General features: G+C 44.8%; 2 protein-coding genes across 3 annotated transcripts; both read right to left on the reverse strand.

Annotated features, from left to right (window-relative positions):
• Positions 1-1,308: 1,308 nt before the first annotated feature.
• On the reverse strand, positions 1,309-5,623 carry mab21l3 (mab-21-like 3). 2 transcript variants are annotated; one of them, XM_029659355.1, is made up of 8 exons: positions 5,120-5,623; positions 4,886-5,026; positions 4,714-4,785; positions 4,450-4,641; positions 2,750-2,849; positions 2,288-2,469; positions 2,010-2,204; positions 1,309-1,846 (listed from the first exon to the last, which is right to left on the reverse strand). In XM_029659355.1, the coding sequence occupies exons 1-8, from the start codon at positions 5,165-5,167 to the stop codon at positions 1,613-1,615; spliced, it is 1,164 nt and encodes a 387-aa protein (XP_029515215.1). In that variant the 5' UTR covers positions 5,168-5,623; the 3' UTR covers positions 1,309-1,612. The 2 variants fall into 2 exon arrangements, with proteins under 2 accessions (XP_029515215.1, XP_029515205.1); XM_029659345.1 differs by having other exon boundaries at positions 2,288-2,478.
• Positions 5,624-5,721: 98 nt separating this feature from the next.
• Positions 5,722-19,398, reverse strand: sona (SON DNA and RNA binding protein a). Its single transcript, XM_029659328.2, has 8 exons — positions 19,287-19,398; positions 18,514-18,625; positions 17,671-17,878; positions 17,024-17,100; positions 13,844-16,936; positions 7,110-7,777; positions 6,747-6,854; positions 5,722-6,636 (listed from the first exon to the last, which is right to left on the reverse strand). The coding sequence occupies exons 2-8, from the start codon at positions 18,539-18,541 to the stop codon at positions 6,634-6,636; spliced, it is 4,185 nt and encodes a 1,394-aa protein (XP_029515188.2). The 5' UTR covers positions 18,542-18,625; positions 19,287-19,398; the 3' UTR covers positions 5,722-6,633.
• Positions 19,399-19,723: the final 325 nt, after the last annotated feature.

Below are 19,723 nucleotides of genomic sequence, written 5' to 3' on the forward strand. Positions count from 1 at the left end.
ACATACACACACAGCTCTCACACACACACTTACCCCACCAGACATGCCATCAGGGGTCTTTCCACAGTCCCCAAATCCAGAACAACTTCAAGAAAGCGTACAGTATTATATAGGGCTATTATTGCATGGAACACTGTTCCATCTCATATTGCTCAAATGAACAGCATTTGTTTCCACAGGTTTCAAAAAACAGATAAAGCAACGACACAACGCCTCCCCTGTATTTGACCTAGTTAGTTTGTGTGTATGTATTGATATGTAGGCTAAGTGTGCCTTTTAAACTGAGCCGTTCATGTCTATTAATGTTCTGTACTATGTAATGTTTCATGTGGACCCCAAGAAGAGTAGCTGCTGCTTTTGCAATAGCTAATGGGGATCCTAATAAAATACAAAATATGTTGGCTAAGCTTTCTAAAGGTCAATAAATTCCTTATGAGCGTAAAATAAATATTCTGTAGGCTATTCAGAGCCGTGGCCGGGTCCATTCGGGTCTATCAGCTGTAGTTACATAGACCCGAAAACCGATGACAATCAAACAGGACCCGCTCGAGTCCCGGTTATTCAGTTATTGGACCAATGAAGACCTCTAGTCATTCATCACATCAACTGGCGGCTACAGACATTTATTTTCCTTCAGATGTTGTATCCATCCTCTCAGGAAAACAAAACAAACTGGGTATGTATACATCAGCCCAATAAAGTTCAGTGCATGAGGGCAAGTTAATCAAATCCATAAAACGGGTGCCTAGGAGGACCATGCCGCCCTTGCCATTCAGTCAGATACTGTATGTCTTCCAATATAAAGCCTGCGTCAGGTGTCTTCTGGGAGTAGGGCTGCAACGCTACCGGTAAATTACCAGAATTTAGTAATTTTGTTAATTAACAGTTAATCTATGGCAAAGTTATTTAAAACTATTCATATAGTATTCATTTTTTATATCTGTGCCCATATTGTCCACACAGGGGGCCAGCAATAATTAGACACCTGTAATAATCTGAAGTAACCAAAAAAGGCCACTAGATGTCACGTGATAACCCCCCCCCAAAAAACATTAAGTGACCAAAATTCTGGTAGTTTACTGGTAAATGTAAAACGTTTACAGTAATAAACCTCAGTTTGCAACCCTACCTGTGAAGCAATGTGAGGACTAACTCTCTCCTGTGGTCTTTTTAGTAACCCTCGTCTCATCTGCAGGACACACAAACAGGTAGTGGAGCTATGCTGCCCTCTGCTGGATCATAAACGTAGAGGCAGTTCTAACTCTTGTTTTTTTTGGAAACCACAATTTCAACAGAAGCAACAATGCATGCAATATAAGAAAACTACTTTATTTAGGTACAGAATAAAAAAAACATTTGACTTGTTCAATAAGGATGTTCATTACCTGATGTAAAATGTTTTGCTATGCTGTGAATCAGAATCATCTTTATTCACCAAAGACATTTGCATGTACAGGAATTTGACTAAGTAAAAAACTACTGCTACAAATGTTTTGGTAGGCTGTGCCCTACTGAACACAACCTTGTATTCATTTTATGTTTGCAACATTAGGATAGACAAGAATAGTAGCAATAAAAACATCATGCTAGAATTGGTGTTAATAATCAGTGTTTAGTGGACATAGAGGCTGGGGTTGGCTATAAAGTCATTGATCTTCTGGGCTGTGTGGTCTAACTCTGTGGTGTTACTATATTTCAGCAGGTTGTAGGAGCGGACAAAGTAGTGTCTCAGGTAGCGCTGGCTCACACACTTCAACAGCTTCCTGGCTACACGCAGCACACACTCCTTTACACAGCGCCAGTCACGCCCACATGGAAACTTCTCACAGCACCAGAACAAGAGAGTCTGCAGAGAGCGAGAAGGATAAACGCAGAAAGAGATGACTATGTACACCAGAAATATATAATATAACCTTGAACATCTGAAAGGGTGAGAGTTGATTGGTTAACTGAGGATGTATGATAAGGGGGCAGTCATTGGGCAGGGACATTGCGTTGTGATTGGGTACCTGCAGGTGGAAGGCTGTGATGACAGGCTTGGTGCCGGGACACCAGGTGTCCTCCTTCAGCTGTCTGACAACACGGTAACACTTCCTACGGCAACCACCGTCCTCATCAACGGCCACTAGCAATGCCTGCTCCGCCCGTGAGAACGACAACAGCCAGTGGTAATTAGACGTTGCCATGAGGTTAAACCCAAACGACTGGAGAGAGGGAGAGATAGAGAGTAAGTAAGTTAGGGTGTAGAAGGTTATAAGGGTTAGAAAGCATGTTTCCCAGCTGAGACCTTGATGCAGCGAGCTCTCTCTGTGGTTGGCCAGCGCTGCAGAAGGCGGGGCCAGCGGGCCTTCTTCGGCCAATAGTTGATCAGCTCCACAGTGGGAACAAGTTCTGCCTCCATCACACCCTCCACCGTCTCTATGGCAACACGCACTACCGAACCCACAGACTCCAAGATGCTGACCTTACCTGCGTTCGCTCACACACACACACACACACACACACACACACACACACACACACGATCAGATTAGAATGTGTGCGTGATTGCACCTTTGCTACGAGGGAAGCCTTTGGCCCGGTCAGTTTATAGATTTTACTCTGGCCCAACACCTATCAACACTGTGGCCAGTGTGTGGGTGTGTGTAGGTTGCTTGTAGAGGTATTCAATGTGACAGAAAGTTTTTCCAGTGTGTGGGAAATCTGATCAGTCAAATCCACGGCCTGTCCTGCCCTGCCACACACTCACCACTGAAGCTGCAGGTCAGTATGGCGGTCTCTAGTTGTTCTCTGAAGAGACTGACCACCTTGGCCGGTACAATGTCTCCCTCAACACACACTTTGGCATCCTGTAAAACAGTGGTCACCAACCTTTGGAGTGAAGATCACGTTCGCAGTCAAAAACATGACTTTAAACAAGCCTATACAACATTACCCTAATAAAAACAGTTTTGTAAGAATGAAGTTTGTGCAGTAGGCCTAATACAGCACAGCATGTTGGCTATATGCTTGGCCTGACAATTGTTTTCTTCTCAGACCATACTATGTTTCAAAATGCAACCTTTGATAACAAAATCGATCAGTTGGTGTAGAACTTGCGAGGAACTACTGAGCATATATGTTAATAATTAGCTTCTATATTTGATTGGACTGATGATACCTGCGTCTGATGGTCAGTGCAGAGGGAGGGAGAGAGCAGGGTCTGCCTCTTAAGGTCCCTGCTCTCTCTTTTCCTCCAGTGAGACTGATCAGAGAGGGGAACACAGTCTTTTTTCTTTTTTTCCCCCAATTTCGTGGTATCCAAGTAGCTACTATCTTGTCTGATCGCTACAACTCCCGGGCTCGGGAGAGACGAAGGTTGAAAGTCATGCGTCCTCCGATACACAACTCAACCAGCCGTACTGCTTCTTAACACAGCGCACATCCAATCCGGAAGCCTGCCGCACCAATGTGTCAGAGGAAACACTGTGTACCTGGCAACCTTGGTTAGCGCCCGGCCCGCCACAGGAGTCGCTGGTGCGCGATGAGACAAGGACACCCCTACCGACCAAGCCCTCCCTAACCCGGACGACGCTAGGCCAATTGTGCGTCGCCCCACAGACCTCCCGGTCGCGGCCGGTTACGACAGAGCCTGGGCGCGAACCCAGGGACTCTGATGGCACAGCTGGCGCTGCAGTACAGCACCCTTAACCACTGCGCCACCCGGGAGGCCTGGAACAGTCTTTCACCTGATGGGGAAACTCGAGTCGCACTGCTTATGTACAAATGTTGTTTATATGACCAGAAAAAAAACTATCCTCAATATTAAAATAGACAGGATGAGCTGCTAATAATAAAAATGCAGGCCTATCGATACACTTGGCTACTCATTCATTGCAGCTGCAGTGTGAGTGGAAGTCGAGGGAAGCAGATTTGATGTTTTGTAAGTGTTGAATAAAAACAATGTTGACCGTGCTGAATAAAAACTTAAAACATTAACTCACTCAAACAGCAGCTCTTTGATGTATTCTTCGACAGTCTCTCTGGTCATGGTTTTTAAAAGTTACCAAATCTCACATAGGCCAGTATCAAACTTTGCTGTGGGGTAGGGGGAAGCGGTCAGCACTGTGATTTGATCTATTCGATTGGCCGGCGCAGTAGGAGTACTTGATTTAGCCACAGCTCTCCTGGTCATTCAGGTAGGCGGAGTTTGACAAATTAAATGGTTGAAAATGGGAACACTTTGCCTACCCAGTACGCAGGGCTTCTGAATCAAGTGCACCTACTGCCAATTGCGCAATAAATAGTTGTATATAAATAGGAGTGCAAGTTTTTGTCGTTGGCGACAGAAATGTTTGAAGATCGACTAATGACCACTGCTGTAAAAGACATACACACCAAATAGTGTTATTTAAGAATATTTAGGACATTTAACTGGCTAACTATTTTCACTGCTCTATGATATCCCACCTGCCAGTCCTGGGCGGGGCTTGTGAAGCTCTCCAGCTCCAGCCATTGGTGGAGTTTCTCTGGCTCGCGGACAGGAGTGGGGAGAATGGAGCCAGTCAGAGAATAGTACCTCCACTGACGAGCCACATGCTGATGATATCCAATCAACCCCCTCACCGGAACACTGACCAAAACCAGGCTGGAAGTCAGGACCTACACACACAATCATTAGATCCCTCACAGACACACACAGAATATTAATACACAGAGCACAGTGGGCCTTACCTGGATGGCTGGGTTGAAGGAACATCTGCCTCTCAGGAGGGCTGCCCATTTAGACACCATGGCAGGCTGGTCCTGTACACACACACACACACACACACAGATGGGATCCCATAATTCTGTAGATTGAGATATACTGAATGCCCATCTGTGTAAGACATTAAAGTTGTGTTACCTTGATGTTCTCGTTGTTGACTCCAGCGTGGGCGATGGACTGGAAGCGTCCGTCTTTCTTGCTGACCTCAGTGGTCAGATCTCTGAGCACCGTCAGAACCTCCTCAACACGCCTGCTGACTGTACGGTGCCGCAGGTCCACCTCACACACAACCACAATTACACACATACACGATAATCAACACACAGGATAACCACAACACCCACACACTACGTAGCAGCGTATGAGCCTCACTTGATTCAGTAGGTAGTGGTCCAGCCCTTCCTCAGAAAAGTCTGGCATTTTCTCCCCTCCAACTTTTCAACTGAAACCAGTTCAGCTCTGATCTCTACACCAGAACTCACCAGACAGACTAACGATTGCATGACCCCTTTTCCTAGCACTATGGTCCGGCTGTCAAAAACATTCCACCATCGATCTCCCATCATTGATTTCCGATGCTAAAGAGCTTCGATGAGCCTTTGGGCCACCATGGTCCAAACAACATGATCATAGCAGGCACAGCTCTGAACGTGCAGTCTGAAAAGCCCAAATAAGTGTAAGTAATAATCAACAGTGGGATCTTTATGACCCAGCAAAGTGCCAGGCAGGAGCTCCAGTGCCTCAGGACCCAGTAGAACTCTGGCTGAGGTCAATAGGGTTCTGTCCATGTGGAATGAATGGGAGGGGGCTTAAAAACTTAAGTCACATGGCTCATAGTTAGTCATATATCTGTAAGAGGTTAGAGAGAAGTCTCACCTGGTGTCCCAGGTCTGAACCAATCTCCGATTAGAATGAAATAATATACATCAGTACTTCTGACCTTAATAGCTCCTACATAAAGAACACAAGAAAGGTAATTTTCTGGTTTCCTTTAATAATCATCAATACATTATGTACAAAGCCAGCCAAATAATACCCTACTGACCAAGGAAATCCTAAAATGTATTTTAAGTCATTAAAATAGCTAAAGATTACATCAGGTATTTAACAGAAAAACACCATAGAGAAATACTAGAAGTGACAAAACATTAAGAGTGGATCCTCCAAAGCCCTGATCAGTTTGTCTTCTCAATGGAGACACCTGGTCAGTCTGCCCATCACTACAAAAACAGCTGACCATCATATTACTGACATCTGTGGGTGCGCGCACCGAGGGCAGTCCTAGCAGTTCACTCACAGGTTAAAATGTCACTAAAGGAACCGTGAGCTGGTAATTTAATCACTGAACACAAAAACTAAACACAAAAAGTTTAACATTAGAAAGAGTCGACAAAATTTGAAAGTGTGTTCCTTCTTTCATTTATCTTCAGTCATTGTCCAGACAGCGGTCTGACCAATGTGCAGAAGCTAGGAGTAACCACACTGTACACTCCAATCTGTCCAATGGGTCGTCACTAGCTTCCATAGCCACGAAGTCATAATTATGGCTAAACCCCACGCATTTGTACAATTTCTTCTTCAAATTTGATTTGAAACATACTCCTAACTTTATGCCTAATCCTAAATGAAGACCAAAAAGCTCATTTTTGTAGCCAATTTTTACTTTGTAGCTTTGGAATCCAACCGTGGCTTTGGAAGCATGTGGAAACCCAGACAACTAGAGCATGATGGGAGGGGCTGGGGGAGGGAATGATTGTCCAGGGAAAAGGGGCTGGCAGTATCTGACACTGTTCCTTCTCTGTAACCACAACAACCCGCACTCCTGTCCGCCCGGTGATGTTTCCATGGGGAGCCTTTCGCCTCATGTGATCCGCCCCAAATAAAAGTTACTGCGGAATAAAGAGAAAAGTCTAAGTTAAAATGTCATCACTCTGCTCATTATGCATCTAATATGTGTGAATGTTGGATGAATGTTAGGATGAAGGATGGGAGTTCTTACACTGAGGAAGCTCTTGCCGCGTGGCTTCCTGTCCTCATCTTCGTCATCAGACACGTGTGGCTTCGCTATGGCCATCTCCTCTTTACTCGCCGCTATCATCTTACATTTCTAAACACATATACACAGATTGATTTTAAAAACAAAACATTGTGACGTGAACAGTCAGTAGTACAATAGAACCCCAAAAAACAGTCTAGTCTTCTGTTTCTAACCTCAAATACCCAACTACATAAACCAAAGACTAGGAGTCTGAACTAAAGTTTAATGCTTGCTGTAATCCATATGGGGAGTCTACATAGACAATGCATTAAGTAGATCTTTGTTAAAACATACATTGCAAGTGAAGCCTCTTATAAGTCTTACCTCAGTGAGCTCCTTGATGCTGTATATGTTGGCCTGCTGAGTCACCTTCCTCTTCACTTCCTCTATGTGGTCCAGGTTAAGAGGGGGAAGGGTTGTTTGGGGAACCTGGCTAGGAGGGGGCTTGTTGGTGATGGTGGGGAGGGGGGCCATCTGGGGCTTGTTGGTGATAGTGGGGAGGGGGGCCATCTGGGGCATGTTTGACATCTGGGCCATGTTGGTGAGGGCTGCAGTCATGGTGGCAGCTGTCATACTGGCCATGGCAGCACTCATGGCCATATTGGACATATTGCCCATATTAGGCATATTCATATTGGGCATACTCATATTCATGTTGGGCATGTTCATGTTGGGCATGTTCATGTTGGGCATGTTCATGTTGGGCATGTTGGACATGTGCATGTTGGGCATGTGCATGTTGGGCATGTGCATGTTGGGCATGTGCATGTTGGGCATGTGCATGTTCATGTTGGGCATATTGGGCATGCCCATGCCGGGCATGTTGAGAGGCAACGGCAGGGGAAGAGGCAGATTCAGGGGAGTTGGGGCTGGGTTGGGCAGGGGCAGCTGGAGGATGGCCTTGGGTCTCAGACTCTCTGGGATGGGCACACCTGCTTTAGCACACATGGCTGCTGCATTGGCCTTCGCTATCTCCAGGAGCTGGTCTTTGTCTGGGAATAGAGAAAGGGGAGAGGAAAGAGAGGAGGGAACAGACATCTGTCAACAGAGGAATTTCAGACTACCTAATCTGTTGTAAAGGTTTCTAGAACAGCCACCATTAAACTGAGGGTACTAAACAATAACAGTACATTGGATAATATGCCCAGGGTTGGGTAGTAATGAATTACATGTAACTGGGATTACGTAATCTGATCAAATGAAGTAATTGAGCAACTCTGATTAATTTTGAAAAGCATATACGGCTGATTACTTTTGGGATTATGTTCTAATATCAAGAGGAAAATTAGATTAAAACTCGCCGCTGTCATTTAGCACACCATCAAGACTTCTCACATGCTCTCAGAGTTTCTACTGATCGACCATCAAGGGTGGACAGCTTATTTTGTGATTGAATTAATAGATAAGGCTTCCAAAACATCTACAACTGGCCCACTGGTCAATCACACTCATCTGGACCCGTTTCCCAAACCCGGTCCTGGAGCCCCCCCGGGGGCACGTTTTGGTTTTTGCTCTAGCACATTCAAGGTGGGTGCATAAACCTATACATAAAATGTACTGTTATATAGTGCCTTCAGAAAGGATATACAACTCAACTTTCTCCACATTTTGTTGTGTTACAAAGTACGATTAAAATTGATTTCATTGTCAATTTTTGTCAACAATCTACACAAAATACACAGAAAATGTGAACATTTGTAAAAAATTAAATAAAATACTAAAATGTATGACAAATAAAACACTAATATTTCTTTATTAGGTAAGTATTCAACCCCCTGTATACATTTTAGAATCACCTTTGGCATAGATTAAAGCTGTGAGTCTTTCCGGGTAAGTCTAAGAGTTTTGCACACCTGGGTTGTAAAAAAGTCCATTTAACCCATATGAACATCTTTGTAAAGCATTGGAAAACCTCTGTGGTCTTTGTGGTTGAATCTTTGTTTGAAATTTACTGCTCAACTCAGGGACCTTACAGATAATTGTATGAGTGTGATAAAATATGAGGTAGTCAATCAAAAATCATGTTACACCCTATTGCATACAGAGGGAGTCCATGCAACTAGAGAACAACATTTTTCCTTCTGAACGTATTTAGGTTGAATACTTATTGACTCAAGACATTTCAGCTTGTATTATTTGACCGGGTTTGGGACTCCATGATGACTCCTTGCTGCTCCAGTTTCAACTGTTCTGCCTTATTATTATACGACCATGCTGGTCATTTTTGAACATTTGAACATCTTGGCCATGTTCTGTTATAATCTCCACCCGGCACAGCCAGAAGAGGACTGGCCACCCCACATAGCCTGGTTCCTCTCTAGGTTTTGGCCTTTCTAGGGAGTTTTTCCTAGCCACCGTGCTTCTACACCTGCCTTGCTTGCTGTTTGGGGTTTTAGGCTGGGTTTCTGTACAGCACTTTGAGATATCAGCTGATGTACGAAGGGCTATATAAATAAATATGATTTGATTTTGATTTGTTTAAGTAAAAAATTCTAAAAACACAATTCCACTTTGACATTAGGTGGTATTTGTGTGTAGGGCAGTGACTAAAAATCTAAATGGAATCCATTTTAAATTTAGGCTATAACAACAAAATGGAAACAGTCAAGAAGTGTACATTTCTTAAGGCACTGCATATTATTTTATTTGACCTTTATTTAACCAGGTAGGCCAGTTGAGAACAAGTTCTCATATACAACTGCGACCTGGCCAATATAAAGCAAAGCAGTGCGACAAAAACAACACAGAGTAACACAAACAAACGTAGTCAATAACACAATAGAAAAATCTGCAAACAGTGTGTGCAAATGTAGAAGATTACGATGGTAAGGCAATAAATAGGCCATAGAGGCAAAATAATTACAATTTAGCATTAACACTGGCGTGACAGATGTGCAGATGATGATGTGCAAGTAGAGATACTGGGGTGCAAAAGAGCAAGATAAATAACAATATGGGAATGAGGTAGTTGGGTGGGCTATTTACAGATGGGTTGTGTACAGGTACAGTGTTGGCTTTGAGGATGACCAGTGAAATATACCTGCTGGAGCATGTGCTACAGGTGGGTGTTGCTATGGTGACCAGTGAGCTGAGATAAGGCAGGGTTTTACCTAGCAAAGACTTATAGATGACCTGGAGCCAGTGGGTTTGGCAACAAATATGTAGCGAGGGCCAGCCAAAGAGAGCATACGGGTCGCAGTGGTGGGTAGTATATTGGGCTTTGGTGGCAAAACGGATGGCACTGTGAGACTCCACCCAATTTGCTGAGTAGAGTGTTGGAGGCTATTTTGTAAATGACGTCGCTAGGATAGTCAGTTTTACAAAGGTATGTTTGGCAGCATGAGTGAAGGAGGCTTTGTTGAGAAATATGAAGCCGATTCTCAACCTAATTTTGAATTGGAGATGCTTAATGTGAGTCTGGAAGGAAAGTTCACAGTCTAACCAGACACCTAGGTATTTGTAGATGTCCACATACTCTAAGTCGGAACCGTCCAGAGTAGTGACGCTAGACGGGCAGGTGCGGGACGCAGTCGGTTGAAGAGTATGCATTTAGTTTTACTAGCATTTAAATGCAGTTGGAGGCCACGGAAGGAGTGCTGTGTGGCATTGAAGAGCCAAATGTATACAGAATGTTGTCGTCTGCGTAGAGGTGGATCACCAGCAGCAAGAGCGACATTGATATATACAGAGAAAAAAGTCAGCCTGAGAATAGAACCCTGTAGCACCCCCATAGAGACTGCCAGAGGTCGGAACAACAAGCCCTCCGATTTGAAACACTGAACGGTCTGAGAGGTAGTTGGTGAAACAGGCAAGGCGGTCATTTGAGAAACCAGGGATATTGACTCAGCCGATAAGAATGTAGTGATTGACCGAGTCGAAAGCCTTGGCCAGGTCGATGAAGACGCCAGCACAGACGGTCTTTCATCGATGGCGGTTATGATATCTATTTGGACCTTGAGCGTGGCTGAGGTACACCCATGACCAGCTCGGAACCAGATTGCATAGCGGAGAATGTACGGTGGGATTCAAAATGGTCGGTGATCTGTTAACTTGGCTTTCGAAGATTTTAGAAAGGCAGGGCAGGATGGATGTAGGTCTATAACCGTTTGGGTCTAGAGAGTCTCCCCCTATGAAGAGGGGGATGACCGCGGCACCTTTCCAGTCTTTGGGGATCTCAGACGATACGAAAGAGGGTGAACATACTAATAATAGGGGTTGAAACAAATTTTGTCAGATCATTTTAGAAAGAGAGGGTCCAGATTGTCTCGCCAAGCTCATATTTAGGGATCCAGATTTTGCAGCTCTTTCAGAACATCAGCTGTCTGGATTTGGGTTAAGGAGAAGCAGGGGGGGCTTGGGCAAATTGCTGCAGGCGGTGCAAAGCTGTTGGCCGGGGTGGTGGTAGCCAGGTGGAAAGCATGGCCAGCCGTAGAAAAATGCTTATTGAAATTATCGATTATCGTAGATTTATCGGTGGTGACAGTGTTTCCTAGCCTCAGTGCAGTGGACAGTTGGGAGGAGGTGCTCTTACTCTCCATGGACTTTACAGTGTCAAACATTTTTGGAATTAGTGCTACAGGATGAAAATTTCTGTTTGAAAAAGCCAGCCTTAGCTTTCCTAACTGGCTCCTGGTTCCTGACTTCCCTGAAAAGTTGCATATCGCAGGGGCTATTCAATGCTAATGCAGAACGCCACAGGATGTTTTTGTGCTGGTCAAGGGCAGTCAAGTCTGGGGTGAACCAAGGCCTATATCTGTTCTTAGTTCTGCATTATTTGAACGGGGCATGCTTATTTAAGATGGTGAGGAAAACACTTTAAAAGAATAACCAGGCATGTGATATTACTGCCCCAAAAGATTTAGACAAAAAAATAATAATAATGTTTAAAAAAATATAGAATCTGGAACCCTACTTTGATATAAAATAATAATTTCCTAGTTGTCAAACCACACATCCATGACCATCACTGATTTAGGCAATACTTTATAAGACGATTGAAACAAACGTTTTACACGGAGTACTGTGATTATGCTCTTGCACATAAAATAGAACATGTGAATTACAGGTTTTTTAAGCTATGCTCCCACACTAGTTCCAATTTGGAAATAATCATGTTACTAAATGAAAAAAATGCTAGATTAGATTTTATAAAAATGTAAAGTTTTAAAATATGTCTGGGTGTTTGGGGCCCTATTTAAGCTGTGTTGCGGTAAACGCGGACGGTATCCAGACATTAAAATGGAATTCAACAATATAAAATATGTATTGAACTTATTAGAAAATTAATTTATTTGCCCAACAACAAATGATTATCCTGAAACCGTCTGAAACGGCACAGGAATGCCTGTCTGTGTGTGTTGTGCTCGCATGTGTTGTCTACACTGTGTAGCCGTTAGCGATAATGCTAATGAGAGTCTACTGGTAAATTAAAAGCCGTTCCCAAAAACCTTCTCAATTAAATGTTAACAACAAAGTAGCCAATACCTACCTAGCAGAATGATATGATTATTTGCATAAACCGAGTTACCATTTATTTAGCTCAACAATCACATGAGCTCTACAGAAACACTGCTAACCAAACAATGGTCTCTGGCTGGCGCACTTGCATTAAAGTGCTTCTACACCCACAATTTTTTAAAATTATATATATTAATAAATAAATAAAAATCTAGTCTCCTGATGTGGTTTAAGCATTGTTGTGAACTTAGAACATACAATTTCGATAATTATATATTTTTTACAAAACGAACCTGAGAAAAACAAAAGGAAGAATACTGAATTTTGGAAAATCCTGAAACAAAATCGGACAAAAAAATAAAAACTATTTTATAGGGCCCTAAGTGTTAGAAGTTAAAGTAAACCAAAAGTAATCAATGTAAATCGATTGTTACTATTTTGAGTAATCAAAGGATTACCTTACCGATTACTTTATTTTTCATGCAACTAATCACTAACTGATTACAAGTTTCAATTAACCTGTTAGTCCTATAGGGGCATTATTTCATTTTTGGATAAAAAGACGTGCCCGTTTTAAGCGCAATATTTTGTCACGAAAAGATGCTCGACTATGCTTGGAATTGATAGTTTTGGAAAGAAGACACTCTTACGTTTCCAGAACTGCAAAGATTTTCACTGTGAGTGCCTTATAACAAAAGCTTCAGGCAAAACCAAGATGTTTGAGCGACCAGGAAATGAACAGGATTTCTGAAGCTACGTTTTCCATGATCGCCTTATATGGCTGTGAATGCGACAGGAATGAACGGACACTTTCTATCGTTTCCCCAAGGTGTCTGCAGCATTGTGACGTATTTGTAGGCATATCTTTGGAAGATTGACCATAAGAGACTACAATTGCCAAGTGTCCCGCACGGTGTCTGCGTGGAAATTGGTGCGCAAAAGTCAGCTACCAGTATTTTTCCATCCGAATCAGAGAACAAAGAAGGCTTCTAGGACTGCCATTTCAATGAAGAGATATATGACAAAACACCTTGAGGATTGATTCAAACAACGTTTTCCATGTTTCAGTCGATATTATGGAGTTAATTCGGAAAAAAGTTCGACGTGTAGGTGACTGAATTTTCGGTTAGTTTCGGTAGCCAAATGCATAGTAACAAAACGGAACGATGTGTCCTACACAAGAATCTTTCAGGAAAAACTGGAGGGTAACTGAAGGGTAACTGAGAGTCTCCTCATTGAAACATCTGATGTTCTTCAAAGGTAAATTATTTTATTTGATTCCTTTGCTGGTTTTTTGTGAATATGTTGCGTGCTAAATGCTAACGCTAAATGCTAAGCTAGCTATCACCACTCTTACACAAATTATTGATTTTCTCTGGTTCTAAAGCATATTTTGAAAATCTGAGACGACAGGATTGTTAAGAAAAGGATAAGCTTGAGAGCAGGCATATTTATTTCATTTCATTTATACGATTTTTAGAAATCGCTAACGTTGCATTATGGTAATGAGCTTGAGGCTGTAGTAACGATACCGCATGCGGGATGGGGCGGACTATGAGGTTAATCCGCCCAACCCTGATTATATATTGGTGTAGTCTTACCCAGCTCAGTGAGACGAGGAGGGGTCTTGCTGGCACTGCGGCGGCCTCGAGATGTGGAACGGCGCTTGCGGAGGATGAGGATTGGAGAGTGGCTTGGTTCCCGTTTCCATCGGTCGCGTCGGTCAAACGAGCGATTCCGCATGACGGGCCGACGCCGCCGCGACCCGGAGCGGGACCTTCTCCTCCGGCCTGGAGAACGAGACTTGGAGCGTTTGCTCCTGTCTGCAGACTTGGACCTCTTCCTTCTGGCTGGGGAGCGGGACTTAGAGCGTTTGGTCCTGACTCTGGACTTGGAACGTGACTTCCTGCGACGTACCGGTGACTTAGACCGTGATCTCCTGCGCCGGGCCGGACTTCTGGACTTAGACCTCTTCTTCCGTCTGGTAGGCGGGGAGACAGACTTCCTTTTCCTGGCTGGGGACTTGGAACGTCTCCTTCTGGAGGCAGACTTGGACTGAGAGGGAGAGATGGACTTGGACCGGGAGCACCTCCATGAGGGAGAGGTGGACATCTTCCTACCAGCAGGTGATCGGGACTTCCTACTAGGAGACGCTGAAGTTGAGGACTGCCGTTGTTTTGAAAATGTCTTCTTAATGGGAGATTTAGAAGGTGAGGACCTGGAGCGGCGATCAGCAGGAACAGTCTCTGGTGAAACAGACCTGGACGTAGCATGCTCATCCGGTTCTTCTTCAGAGGAGCTTGTTGGGCTTCTTGCCACCTTTGGCTCTTCTTCTGCAGAGTCATGGTCTTCAGATGGAATCTCAGAGGTGCTCTCTTCAGCATGCCCAGCCATTGGCTTGCCCTGTGTGGTAGATCTGGAGGCAGCAGCCAAAGCGAGGGGCTTCCAGGGCTCTGCTGCAGCTACAGCTTCCCCAACAGGCTTAGTAGACGCTTCATTATTCACAGTCGTGTCTGCAGTATGCTTGTCAGCCATTTTTGGAGACTTTAGGTCCTTGGCAGTAGACCTGGATCTTGAGCGTTCTGGGGATACGCTCTCAGATTGCCTGTCGCTTGAGACAGACTTGGATTTGTCGCTGGTGGGTGATTTTGACATTGAACGCTTGTTTATTTTCTGGGATTTGGATTTAGGAGTATGAGACTTGGACTGGTTACGCGGCGATAGTGATCGTGATGTTGATGGTTTACTGCGTCCTGGGGATCTGGACTTTGTCCTGCTCCGCTTCGGTGATCTAGAACATATTTTCTTAACTGGTGACCTGGATATCCTGCGGCTCCGGGAGCGGGACTTGTTGTCCTTGCCCCGTGGGGATTTGGACCTTGAACCTTTCCTGTTCCTCTTCAGGATCACGACGGAGCGGGAACGAGTCCGCCTACCTCTCCTGACCGGAGACCGGGACCGTCGTGTCCTTGGGGGGGACCTCTTTCTGCGAGACGGGGAGCTGCTCTGGGAATGCCGTCCTCTCCTCATTGACCGGGAGCGATGGAGCCGTCTAGATCTGGAGCGTGAACGGCGAGTCTGCCTCACAGGCGAGCGGGACCACGGACGTCTACCTCGACGAGGGGGGGGGGTTCTGGTCCTCGACCTTCTGACACAGCCATGTGACCTGGACTCAGACCGCCGCCCTCGTCTGGGAGATGGAGACAGTTTGCGTCCTCTCCTAGGGGATTTAGACAGAGACTTGCGTCCTCTTCTAGGGGACAAAGGAGAGGACTTGCGCCCTCTCCTAGGGGACAGAGAAGGGGACAACTTGCGCCCTCTCCTAGGGGACAGAGAAGGGGACAACTTGCGCCCTCTCCTAGGGGACAGAGGAGACATCTTGCGCCCTCGTCTAGGGGACAGAGGAGACATCTTGCGCCCTCGTCTAGGGGACAGAGGAGACAACTTGCGCCCTCGTCTAGGGGACAGAGGAGACAACTTGCGCCCTCGTCTAGGGGACAGAGGAGACGACTTGCGCCCTCGTCTAGGGGACAGAGGAGACAACTTGCGCCCCCGTCTAGGGGACAGAGGAGACGACTTGCGCCCTCGTCTAGGGGACAGAGAAGGAGACTTGCGTCCTCTCCAGGGTGACAGAGGAGATGACTTGTGTCCTCTCCTGGGGGACAGAGGAGACATACGTCGTCTCTTAGGGGACAGAGAAGGGGACTTGCGTCCCCTCTTGGGAGACATGCGTCCTCTCCTGGGGGACAGAGATGGGGACTTGCGTCCTCTCCTGGGGGACAGAGATGGGGACTTGCGTCCTCTCCTGGGGGACAGAGATGGGGACTTGCGTCCTCTCCTGGGGGACAGAGATGGGGACTTGCGTCCTCTCCTGGGGGACAGAGATGGGGACTTGCGTCCTCTCCTGGGGGACAGAGATGGGGACTTGCGTCTTGTCCTGGGGGACAGAGATGGGGACTTGCGTGTTGTCCTTTTGGGGGACTTGGACTGCTTCCTCTTGGGAGTCATGCTTTTTGAGCCAGATCGAGACCTGCCTCTGCCAGACACAGGCTGACTAGACAATCCCGCGGGGCTTTGTGAACGACTGCGACTTGATCTGGACCGCTTAGGGCTTGGCGAACGACTAAGACTTGATCTAGCCATCTTAGTGTCTGTCAGCGACCCTGACCTTGACCTGGAGGGAGCCTGGTTCTTCACCTTTGACCTCTGCTCTGGGTTGGTTTCCTCCTTCTGGCCATCCTGCTTGGGGATGATGTCAGGAAGCTCCTGGGTGTGGCTGAAGCTCCCGTCGCTCCGTGGATCTTCCGGCTTTGTGACAGAGATGGTTTGGTTCTCCCTGTTAGCAGGGGAAACCTTCTCTTCTGTCTTTCCTCCTGCATCCGCAGACTCATTATCTGAGGGTTGACGCATCACTTTCAGAGATTCCTCTTTTTGGGCCAAAGTGATGCATAGGGAGGGAACTCGCTCCTCTTGCCTGGCCTTAGACTGCATGGGAACAGCCTGCACTACCATGCCAGCTGGCTTCCCCTCAGACTCAGAATCTGTTCCTGACATAGATTCGCTCTCTGATAGGGAGTGTGAAGAAGAGTTCTTCTCCTGCTTTTCTTCCCCTTTTCTCCTCCTTTTTCTCTTCTTTTTCCCAGCATGTCTTTTGTGTTTTCTGGCTTTAATGTCACCTTCTACCTCAGGTATAGCTGTGTGGACAGGTACACAAAAATCATTTTTTTTTTTTAAATCACTTTGCATCGGTTTGTTTCCGACACCTGGCCCAAACTCCTTACCTGTGATCAAGTCCTTTGTTGCCTCCTCTTTCGTGTCTACTCCTGTATCGGAGGCCACTGGGCCAGCACTCCTCAAGCTAAAAACAGAAAATATATTGATTATAGCCGCAAATATAATGAATACTATAATCACAATTGTCCCAATGGTTTAGAGCCAAACAAACAAGAGCCTGTTGGATTTACATTTCTGCTGCTTTACCTCCTATATTCCCGTGTGGAAACCATCTAGAGGTGACCAGGCAACACCCTGTTCTGCCTAGCACTTGGCTGCATTCAGTACATAAAAACGTAATAGAACGTTTAATTGAACAGAAACGATGCTGTACTGAAGTCAGTTAAAAAAAACAGGGATGGGCTGGGTTGTAGCTTCAAAATTCACCTTTCCCTTTAAACACATAAATCATTGCGCCAAGCTACACCCCGGCACACCCACCAAATGGAGCAAACGTATCAGAGTCTGTTCAAGAACATACATCCCCAAGTTTTGGGGAAATGTGTCGTTCAGTACAAGCCTTTCCGCAAAGTAGCAAATGTTCACGCAAACTGAACGCAGCCCTGGTCTGGTTGTAATGGGTAGAATCTAGCAAAGTTATGGTTCTCATGGGATGAGTCAAACCAAGTTCTGGTTCTAATGGGAGGAGCCTCACCCTGCTCTGGTTCTGATTGGCTGCTTTTCTACGTCGGACTCTGGGGCCGACTCTGAGCTCGTCTCTCTCTCTCCCTTGCCACGTTTCTTCTTCTTCTTCTTGCTCTTGTGTTTTTTGTGCTTCTTGTTCTTCTTCTGCGGTGTCTCACTTCCTTCCTTTGCAGATGTTTCCTCCAGAGTGTGTTCTTGCTCTGCAGCCTCGTCCCCGCCTGCACAGATTAATAAATTACATTCCTCATTTAAAGATTAGCCAACCACATTCTTTAGTCACAGATTAACCAATCACATTTCTTTGTTATGCTAGATTCGGAATATGGGGAGTTCACATGGACAACATGTGAAAGCAATTCCTAATGAAAGGGTGGCCAGGCAGAGGCATGGCAATCTCTGGTGTGTGTGTCATTGGCATATCATGATCTAGCCAATCCAGCATGAACTTCCAGCAACATAGCTAGTTTATGTTTGAGGTTGAGCCAGTGGTCTATTGAAAGGATGGTAAAGAAACATCCAACAAACCTTTACTTGCGCATACTTCCTTAATTATCCATTTGGAAGTATGCTAATTGTCAAGAATACTCAGAAAAATATTGACTCCACAGAAAGAGGATATCTTCTTAATGTGTTTCTGAATATTTCCTTGTTTTTCAGAGTTCCACCAGCAACCACAAACATCATTTTATAATTCACTGGTACCTTCCAAATGATCATTAATTAAGTATCGCCAAGTAAAGGTCAGCTGAAAATTTCTCAGTCCATGAATTTCCCAAATTTAGGTATAACCATCTACATGAGAATAACTATCTCTAACATTACAGGAATATTTCTGCAAATCATGATCACAAACCTGGCTGTGTGTCAACTGCACACTCCATTTTATCAGCTCTGTGGGGGTGATTGATGGCCTAAAAATCGCTGGCCCCTGGCAGTCAGTCCACCGTTCTCTTTGCCCTCTGTCACTATTGGGAAAAACAAAGCAGTTACTCCAGGGCACTCAACAGTTTGTTTCCCGAATGTCAAGACAATACAGATTGATTACATGAAATACTAACGTTAACGTTAAAAAAACTGCTATGAGTGTCCACAGGGTTACATTAAGTATAGGTACAGAACAAAAATAAAAACACACTCTCTGCTGCAGCATTACATAACCAATGGCCCACTTACAGAACCAGGCAACCGTTTTGTAATCGCCCATCTCAACTGGCAATAACACTTGATAGTTAACCAGGCAGATCACTGGCTACGATTTAGCTTAGCTAACTACATAGCAACCAAAGTAGTTAAGTAACGTCAGCTCGCTAGTACTATCAAGTTAACTTCATATAGTTAGCGTAGCTCGCTAATGCTTTCTAGTTATCAACGAGGGTCCAACAACAAGTTAGCTAGCTTTAACTTAACTACTTTTAATAATTGTGTGAAAATTAAAATGCAATCTGGCTAGCCAATTCAGGTTAGCTAACAAAGACACGCCGTAATCAGCACCCGGCCTCACTCGACAAACGTTAGCCAGAATGCTAGCCGTCTATAGATTATTTGTCTTGATTCATCTGAAAAAATATATATATCTATAGACAACCGATAGTTGTTGTATAACACACATTTACACCGTTTTCTTACCTAGCTATGTCTCCAATGCCTTGAATTTAAATTATTAGATACTCCAGGAAAGCCTGTTGTATGGCAGTCGCCATCTTCCTAGGACGCCATGACAGTTTGGGGGACCCCGTAATCCCAGAATGCCCTGCTGGGCGGCAAATTGCGAGCGGAAATTATCTCCATGACAACTCAGAGGTGACAAGCCCTCTGCATTTAACATACAAATCTTTTTTTTATTTTAATAAACACATCTGCTACTTAATCTTCTTTATGTTTTTATATCAGAGGCATAGAAAACAGGGGCCATAGAAATATACACTTGACCTTTACACTTTAGCTTGAGACAAGTAGTAAGGTTTTTTTTTAGGGTTAGTGCTAATCACATATTTACATTTACATTTAAGTCATTTAGCAGACGCTCTTATCCAGAGCGACTTACAAATTGGTGCGTTCACCTT

Source organism: Oncorhynchus nerka, linkage group LG1 (genome assembly GCF_034236695.1).
Source record: "Oncorhynchus nerka isolate Pitt River linkage group LG1, Oner_Uvic_2.0, whole genome shotgun sequence".
Classification (NCBI taxonomy): Eukaryota; Metazoa; Chordata; class Actinopteri; order Salmoniformes; family Salmonidae; genus Oncorhynchus; species Oncorhynchus nerka.

What these genes read in the sequence shown, in the direction of transcription:
- mab21l3 (XM_029659345.1), bottom strand. Translation starts at nt 5,167, where the DNA reads ATGCCAGACTTTTCTGAGGAAGGGCTGGACCACTACCTACTGAATCAA. An exon ending in ACCACTACCTACTGAATCAA is followed by an intron (nt 5,027 to 5,119) that starts GTGAGGCTCATA and finishes GTTGTGTGTGAG; the next exon opens with GTGGACCTGCGGCACCGTAC. An exon ending in ACTGACCTGCAGCTTCAGTG is followed by an intron (nt 2,479 to 2,749) that starts GTGAGTGTGTGG and finishes TGTGTGTGTGAG; the next exon opens with CGAACGCAGGTAAGGTCAGC.
- sona (XM_029659328.2), bottom strand. Translation starts at nt 18,541, where the DNA reads ATGGAGTGTGCAGTTGACACACAGCCAG. An exon ending in TGCAGTTGACACACAGCCAG is followed by an intron (nt 17,879 to 18,513) that starts GTTTGTGATCAT and finishes TAATCTGTGCAG; the next exon opens with GCGGGGACGAGGCTGCAGAG. An exon ending in TCCTCGTCTCACTGAGCTGG is followed by an intron (nt 7,778 to 13,843) that starts GTAAGACTACAC and finishes CTCTATTCCCAG; the next exon opens with ACAAAGACCAGCTCCTGGAG.